Source organism: Pecten maximus, chromosome 2 (genome assembly GCF_902652985.1).
Source record: "Pecten maximus chromosome 2, xPecMax1.1, whole genome shotgun sequence".
Taxonomy (NCBI): domain Eukaryota; kingdom Metazoa; phylum Mollusca; class Bivalvia; order Pectinida; family Pectinidae; genus Pecten; species Pecten maximus.
Genome location: NC_047016.1, coordinates 20,139,891 through 20,149,618, shown reverse-complemented (window position 1 = coordinate 20,149,618; position 9,728 = coordinate 20,139,891). Strand labels below are relative to the sequence as shown.

Sequence of the window (9,728 nt, the reverse complement as noted above, 5' to 3'; positions counted from 1 at the left end):
TGGTAACTTATTCATGCAACCACACATACACATCAATCAATATAAGCTACCCTGTTCATCGACATACTGCTTCAGGTATATATGATAGTGCCTTCACCATCTCTCAGCGTACTCGTGATAATTCCTCACCCCAAACCCAGCGTGTTATCTATGATATCTATGACATTGTCCATTGACATTAATATTAAAGTACAGTAGGTTTCTGTGACATTACCCTAAGCATGTATTCATAATGAGCTGCGATAAAGACATTTGTAATTATCATGTTGACAATGCTGACAATGCCTATGTATAATGTTGTGTTGTTGTTATTGACGGAGATGAAATGTATACTGTATTTATAATGATGTCCTTTTCCAGTTCCTACTACCTGTGTACATGTGTGTCCATCTATTACGGCGATATCTCTATGTAAACTTACGTTATCACCTAATTGACACATCTGTATATTATTATCAACAGGCGATTAAGATACAGGTAGGTGAGTATTAGTATTGATGTACAGATATATTCAATAAATTCGATTTGTTATATAAATTTTGTAATAACGTTATAGCTTAAAATACATGTTAAGGTAATGTTTTGACCTATCATATGATAACAATAAGTTTGATTAGTTCTGACCGCGTGATTTCAGGTAACATCAAGTCTGCAAGAAATTCCCAACAAACATTCCAGAGAAAAATGGCGGATGTTTCTGGTAAGTTTCTCAACAGTAGTTGGTTCTAAATGTTAATGTGTAAATATAAGAATGTACTTATATTTTTTGATACTTCTAACTGAATAATAAATGAAGGAATGAAGGGATCAAACTTGGAGATGATCGCTTTCCTTGATACAGATATATCTATGGCATGTCAGTAGAAACAAAAGTTGTACCCTACTCCAAGCTGGCTCTGTTTCTAGTGGTTTGTATCTGTTCCAAGGTACGAAGGTTTGCATCTGTTTCAAAGAAAGATTGTATCTGTTTCAAAGAAGGTTTACATCTGTTTCAAAGAATGTTTGCATCTGTTTCAAAGAAGGTTTGCATCTGTTCCACGGTAGGCTTACCTCTGCTCCAAGGTAGTTTTACACCGTAGCACTGTTTCAAGGTAGGTTTACACTGTTATAAGGTAGGCTTACACTGTTTCAATGTAGGTTTACACTGTTTCAAGGTAGGCTTACACTGTTTCAAGGTAGGTTTACTCTGTTTCAAGGTAGGCTTACACTGTTTCAAGGCAGGTTTACACTGTTTCAAGGCAGGTTTACACTGTTTCAAGGCAGGTTTACACTGTTTCAAGGTAGGTTTACACTGTTTCAAGGTAGGCTTTCGCTGTTTCAAGGTAGATTAACATCTTTTTCAAGGTGCGATTCTTCCATCGCCGTATACATATATGTATAATTGTATAGTATATATTTTTGTTAATGTTTACGGGGCTGACATTTCGCGGTCTTCCTTGTCGACCTTGTTCGCGGATATCAAATGTTTATCTCCTGCGAATGTTACGTGATGTAATCGTCTCTAACCATTGGTCCATTGTCTCACCATTGCATGTATAATTAATATAAGCTTTCCAATATGTATATCATACACACAAACATGAAGTAAATATGATGAAATTGACACAGTATGTATTTATATCTGGTGTTTCAGTATACAGCTTCAGTGAAGATTTCAAAGTGACAGAAGACGTCAAAAGGAACTTTGAAGAGCATGGTTATATTATTCTCAAGTATATATTAAGTTCTGATATATTTAAAAGTTAACCACTTAAAGCATATCCTAACACTAAAATTAAAAAGAACTTTGTCCCATTTTCATGTCTCTATGTTGTAGTTCCGACCCTTTTCAGACTTTTAGTTGATCGCTTTGAATTTCTATTTGTTAGAATATTTTCACGGGGACGATCTTCGGACATCCTGTTTATAAAGCAGAGACTTTTAAACTGATCATGTTATTTACAGTAACTTGCAGAGAGCAATAACTGCTACCTTCTGAAATGTCACAAACCATATAACCATGTTTTGGCAAAAATTGAGGGGTAATATTATAACAGTGACATGTTACAGGGAGGTGTTTGAACGCCATAGTTTGAAGTTACAGGTCAGGAAACTAACACTAGTCATCATTTTACATTACTTAGTGAGAACTTGAGAACGGAACTATTACACGATTCTCTGCTTGGCACAAGCTTTGCGTACATTTCATGTATTTCAAAAATAATGAACCATTTTAGTTATGATACTCTAACAATGTATAAAACAATAGTAACATGTGAATTTTCGGTTTTAGAGGATTACTTGACAAAGATGAGGTATCTCTGATAGAGACCGCCATAAAAGGACCCGGCTTCACTGAGAATATTTACGGGGTGAGTTACATTTGTATATATGATATACGGGGTGAGGTACAGAGGTACATTTGTATATATGATATACGGGGTGAGGTACAGAGGTATATATGATATACGGGGTGAGGTACAGAGGTACATTTGTATATATGATATACGGGGTGAGGTACAGAGGTACATTTGTATATATGATATACGGGGTGAGGTACAGAGGTATACAAAAAATGTATATGATATACGGGGTGAGTTACATTTGTATATGATATACGGGGTGAGTTACAGAGGTACATTTGTATATATGATATACGGGGTAAGGTACATTTGTATATATGATATACGGGGTGAGTTACAGAAGTACATTTGTATATATGATATACGGGGTGAGTTACAGAGGTACATTTGTATATATGATATACGGGGTGAGTTACATTTGTATATATGATATACGGGGTGAGGTACAGAGGTATATATGATATACGGGGTGAGGTACAGAGGTATATATGATATACGGGGTGAGGTACAGAGGTATATTTGATATACGGGGTGAGTTACAGAGGTATATATGATATACGGGGTGAGGTACAGAGGTACATTTGATATACGGGGTGAGGTACATTTGTATATATGATATACGGGGTGAGGTACAGAGGTATATATGATATACGGGGTGAGGTACATTTGTATATATGATATACGGGGTGAGTTACAGAGGTATATATGATATACGGGGTGAGGTACAGAGGTATATTTGATATACGGGGTGAGGTACATTTGTATATATGATATACGGGGTGAGTTACAGAGGTATATATGATATACAGGGTGAGGTACATTTGTATATATGATATACAGGGTGAGGTACATTTGTATATATGATATACGGGGTGAGTTACACAGGTATATTTGTATATATGATATACGGGGTGAGTTACAGAGGTATATATGATATACGGGGTGAGTTACAGAGGTACATTTGTATATATGATATACGGGGTGAGTTACATTTGTATATATGATATACGGGGTGAGTTACATTTGTATATATGATATACGGGGTGAGTTACATTTGTATATATGATATACGGGGTGAGTTACAGAGGTATATATGATATACGGGGTGAGTTACAGAGGTATATATGATATACGGGGTGAGGTACAGAGGTACATTTGATATACGGGGTGAGGTACATTTGTATATATGATATACGGGGTGAGGTACAGAGGTATATATGATATACGGGGTGAGGTACATTTGTATATATGATATACGGGGTGAGTTACAGAGGTATATATGATATACGGGGTGAGGTACAGAGGTATATTTGATATACGGGGTGAGGTACATTTGTATATATGATATACGGGGTGAGTTACAGAGGTATATATGATATACAGGGTGAGGTACATTTGTATATATGATATACAGGGTGAGGTACATTTGTATATATGATATACGGGGTGAGTTACAGAGGTATATTTGTATATATGATATACGGGGTGAGTTACATTTGTATATATGATATACGGGGTGAGTTACAGAGGTACATTTGTATATATGATATACGGGGTGAGTTACATTTGTATATATGATATACGGGGTGAGTTACATTTGTATATATGATATACGGGGTGAGTTACATTTGTATATATGATATACGGGGTGAGTTACAGAGGTACACGGGGTGAGTTACAGAGGTACATTTGTATATATGATATACGGGGTGAGTTACAGAGGTACATTTGTATATATGATATATGGGGTGAGTTACAGAGGTATATATGATATACGGGGTGAGTTACAGAGGTACATTTGTATATATGATATACGGGGTGAGTTACAGAGGTACATTTGTATATATGATATACGGGGTGAGTTACAGAGGTATATATGATATACGGGGTGAGTTACAGAGGTACATTTGTATATATGATATACGGGGTGAGGTACAGAGGTACATTTGTATATATGATATACGGGGTGAGTTACAGAGGTACATTTGTATATATGATATACGGGGTGAGGTACAGAGGTATATTTGTATATATGATATACGGGGTGAGTTACAGAGGTATATTTGTATATATGATATACGGGGTGAGGTACAGAGGTATATTTGTATATATGATATACGGGGTGAGTTACATTTGTATATATGATATACGGGGTGAGGTACAGAGGTACATTTGTATATATGATATACGGGGTGACTTACAGAGGTATATTTGTATATATGATATACGGGGTGAGTTACATTTGTATATATGATATACGGGGTGAGTTTCATTTGTATATATGATATACGGGGTGAGGTACATTTGTATATATGATATACGGGGTGATTTACAGAGGTACATTTGTATATATGATATACGGGGTGAGTTACATAGGTATATTTGTATATATGATATACGGGGTGAGTTACAGAGGTACATTTGTATATATGATATACGGGGTGAGTTACATTTGTATATATGATATACGGGGTGAGTTACATTTGTATATATGATATACGGGGTGAGTTACAGAGGTACATTTGTATATATGATATACGGGGTGAGTTACATTTGTATATATGATATACGGGTTGAGGTACAGAGGTACATTTGTATATATGATATACGGGGTGAGTTACAGAGGTACATTTGTATATATGATATACGGGGTGAGTTACATTTGTATATATGATATACGGGTTGAGGTACAGAGGTACATTTGTATATATGATATACGGGGTGAGTTACAGAGGTACATTTGTATATATGATATACGGGGTGAGTTACATAGGTATATTTGTTTCTACCACAATACCCTGTGATATTCAACTCTCAGACCATCAGTTAATCATTACAGCTGTTGATTAACAATCTGTTTATACCACACGTGGTATAAACTCTGTACGCATTTCGATTGGCTAACACGGTGAACTTTGACCCAAGCTGCAATTGTTATTGACGTCATAATAATCTAATGACGTCACATCACCGGGTCCCGGACGTCACCGGTACACTAAATTTGCATACGCGAAATTATACTTGGCCACGTTTCCCTTTGATTCAAACCGATATTATTGTGGTAGAAACAGGTCACACGACTCGAAATTGTTGGATATGGAATTTATTTCACACTCGTAAGTTATTTTTTAAAAGTTGCAAAAAACACTCGCTAAAGCTCGTGTCTTTTGTAACTTTTAAAAAATAACTTACTCGTGTGAAATAAATTCCATATCCAACAACCACTCGTTGTGTAACCTCTATATATATGATATACGGGGTGAGTTACAGAAGTACATTTGTATATATGATATACGGGGTGAGGTACAGAGGTACATTTGTATATATGATATACGGGGTGAGTTACAGAGGTATATTTGTATATATGATATATGTGTAATCCTGGTAAATACTAGCCGCAATATACGTCTCGGATAGAGAGATCTTCTCTTTAGCTCAATCGGTTGAGCGTAAGACTAGTAGGCCAGAGGTCCCGGGTTCGATCCCTAGCGGAGGCAGTGATTTAAAATTTAATAATCATGCGCTCTGTTACATATGGGATGGGTTATAGGGGTACAGTATGATATAATGTGACTGTCGAAAACAGTCTATCATCGACCTACAAAAATAAGAAGACACCGCGAAAAAATACGTTTACAGTAAGCTCGATATAGATTATCCTATCTAATTAACTTCGTATTGATGGGTATCATTATCATCTAAGAATGACACATGTATTTAGATGATAAAAATAATAAGTCATATCAAAACTTCCCTCAATAAAATATTAAAACATCAACAGTGCTTACTCGCCTAATGACAAATGATACTAATATTAATTAAAATACTAATACCGTACAAGCTACTCTCAGTACAATATACAGTATACTACTCTATAACATAACTATTGTCCTTATATATCCTCAGGATAAGGAGTATGGTAAGAAAACAGACAAGGTGCTATGGAAACACCCCGGAAATGACATCACTGGAATGTTGGCTCGGAGTGAGAAAGTTGCCGGTATATCGGAACAGGTAGGAACACGAAACGGTAAAGAGTAAATACTGGTGATCTGAATAAGGATAACGCGAAAATGTCGGATATCCTAATGTGAAATGTTCTCTGACAGAACATGTATAGTTGATATACGTATCACCATAAACAATTGTGATCTAACATATAACGCATAGTCCACTATTATGATGAAATCGTATTAATTTGCTGCTGATTATTAGCTTCTGGGTGGAGAAGTTTACCATTACCACACAAAGCTGATGATGAAGGAAGGCGGACGGGGAGCTAGACACGTGTGGCACCAGGACTACGGGTAGGATTTCTTATGATGTATATCCTAGTAACTATGGTACCAGGATTACCGGTAGAATGTCTTATAATGTATATCTTAGTAACTATGGTACCAGGACTACGGGTAGGATATTGTATAATGTATATCTTAGTAACGGTGGCACCAGGACTACGGGTAAGACAATTAAATGTATATCTTAGTAACTGTAGCACTAGGATTACGGGTAGGATGTCTTATAATGTATATCTTAGTATCGTTGATCATTCCAAACAAACCTGTAGTGAAGCGTTGATTAACCATATCATTTACCTTAGAAATAATATGACGACTGAATTAATATCGATATTAAGAAAACTTCATTGACGTCTCGAATATAATGTTGTATTTCAAATTAGGTATTGGTACTGGAACGGCTGCCTGTTCCCCGACTTGCTCACCGTATTCATTCCACTGGATTACTGTAGAAAGGAGAACAGCTGTCTCCAGGTCAGGACACCTCACGCATTGTTTTTCCAAAGAACTTTTCTTTTATCTACGCAATTCCATATCACATCATATACGATAACTGCATTGACTCTGAAAAGCTATAGCCTCGTCACTATTGCGTTCAACATAATTCTAAATTATCGGGATATTTTGTGTGTGTAACCAAATATTATTTTATATTCAAACATAGTTACTACGGGGTTCTCACAGATGTGGCAGGATCGAACATAAAGCTATAGGAGAGCAGAATGGATGTGATATGGACAGAGTAAATGAGATCATGACAGTGTGTCCTCATCAGTTCATGGAAATGGACCCTGGTAAGCAAACTTAATCTCTTTTAAACTATCAAACATAAAGCCGTCACTTGCATAACTGCGTGAAATTTCTTAATATATTCCTCGTTAAATGTCCTGCGTGATCCCATCCGAGTCAACAACAATTTCAATTTGCATCCTAAAAAACTAAACAGTTGAAAAATCAAACGGGTTCCGCAATATAGCAACATCAATAACATCTGTTTTATCAGTCTCTATATCAGAAAGCCTATGTTGTTGCCTAAGGTGGTTGAATTACAATGCACAAACAGTCCGAATGATGCTCCCTTTTCCCTCCCATCTAGGCGATGCCATATTCTTCCACTGTAACGTCATACACTCCAGTAGTGATAATGATAGTGACAAGAGAAGATGGGCGTTTTTAACGGCATTCAACAAAGCCACCAACAATCCCACTAAGGAACACCACCATCCGCAGTACACCCCACTTGAAAAGGTAGGTACAGGTATACTTATATATGGAACTTTGGGCAAAAGTAGCTTAGCCAAGATACCGTAATATATAGTGCGTTCGAAAATTTCAGCACAACGTCCCGTAAATAAACCATAAAAACAGTTAATCCATGTTTAGATGATAGGTCAAAATCAACACTGACAGGTACAGATAGGTCAAAATCAACCCTGACAGGTTCAGATATGTCAAAATCAACCCTGACAGGTACAGATAGATCAAAATCAACCCTAATAGGTTCAGATAGGTCAAAATCAACCCTGGCAGGTACAGGTAGGTCAAAATCAACCCCGACAGGTACAGATAGATCAAAATCAACCCTGACAGGTACAGATAGGTCAAAATCAACCCTAACAGGTTCAGATAGGTCAAAACAACCCCGAGAGGCACCGATAGGTCAAAACCAACCCCAAACAGGATTCGATAGGTCAAAACAACCCTGACAGGTACCGATAGGTCAAACCAACCCCGACAGGAACCGATAGGTAAAAAAAAAACTCTGATAGGTACCGATAGGTCAAACTAACCCCGACTGGTACCGATAGGTCAAACTAACCCTGACTGGTACCGATAGGTCAAACTAACCCTGACTGGTACCGATAGGTCAAACTAACCCTGAATGGTACCGATAGACCAAACTAACCCTGACAGGTACCGACAGGTCAAACTAATCCTGACTGGTACCGATAGGTCAAACTAATCCTGACAGGTACCGATAGGTCAAACTAAGCCTGACTGGTACCGATAGGCCAAACTAATCCTGACAGGTACCGATAGGTCAAACTAAGCCTGACAGGTACTGATAGGTCAAACCAACCCCGACAGGTACCGACAGGTCAAATACACTCCTTCCGAAAATAGTAGACCAATCTGAATGAATTACACTACCACACCGCTTGTCAATTAGGTAAGGAGGAACCCCCCCCCCCCCCCCCCCCCCCCCCCCCCCCCCCTCCTCACACACAGCAAATCTCGGATAGCAAACCACAGTTTAGAATTGTATTGACCAACCATATGCTTATATTTATAATTATAAGTGTGTACAGAACAGAAAACTGGGACTGTTAAAGAAAGATTAAGGTTTTTCATTTCCTCATACTGGAAATACATTTTATTGTTTTTATTTGTTAGGTCCCTAATTCTGCCATCAAATCGTGTAAGAATTTCACGGACATGTCGGGGAAGATCTTTGTAGATCCAGCCAGGGACACGACGTACAAAGGAAATTATATTAATGTGAACAAATCATAGGTTGTTGGTAGCAATATGGACAAGCTGTATATGGACAAAAGGAACACTACAGTACAAGTGTATCTGCCGTTTTGGAATTGTCAAAGCATTCAACATGTTAGGTCTTAGAGAAAGAAAACAATACGGTTAACTGTACATTGATACAGACGCTAGATAACTAGAATAACTCGCAATATTTGTCGTTTGTGTGTCTAGTGACTTATATAATTGCTTTTATCAAATAAATTGTATCTACGTGATCGTTGTACATGTTTTTGATAAAAACAAAACAAAACAAAAAAAACACAAATGAATTTTTTTTTTTTGTATGTTGTCCTATTTTTTTACCGATATCGAGTATAGTGAGGCATCCCGTTGTTGTTTTTCTTCCGCCGGGTGTTTCTTCAATAAAACAAGTTGATCTCCGAAGGCATTTGTGTAATATATCCGTGAATGGATAAGAGCGACATGAACTGATCGTTCCTTGGCTGTGTCGTAAGATCTATGATATACACTCGATCGTTTATTGCCTGCGTGTTTAAGATCTATGATATCAAACCGATCGTTCCTTGACTTCGTGGTAAGATCTATGATA

General features: G+C 37.2%; 1 protein-coding gene across 3 annotated transcripts; it reads left to right on the top strand.

Moving 5' to 3' along the window:
• The first annotated feature begins 417 nt into the window (after positions 1-417).
• Positions 418-9,558, top strand: LOC117321240 (L-proline trans-4-hydroxylase-like). Of its 3 annotated transcripts, none has more exons than XM_033875724.1 (10): positions 418-481; positions 638-700; positions 1,634-1,712; positions 2,273-2,351; positions 6,249-6,356; positions 6,558-6,649; positions 7,024-7,114; positions 7,305-7,434; positions 7,737-7,888; positions 9,035-9,558. In XM_033875724.1, the coding sequence occupies exons 2-10, from the start codon at positions 685-687 to the stop codon at positions 9,152-9,154; spliced, it is 867 nt and encodes a 288-aa protein (XP_033731615.1). In that variant the 5' UTR covers positions 418-481; positions 638-684; the 3' UTR covers positions 9,155-9,558. The 3 variants fall into 3 exon arrangements, with proteins under 3 accessions (XP_033731615.1, XP_033731609.1, XP_033731601.1); XM_033875718.1 differs by having other exon boundaries at positions 424-477; XM_033875710.1 differs by lacking the exon at positions 418-481 and having other exon boundaries at positions 587-700.
• Positions 9,559-9,728: the final 170 nt, after the last annotated feature.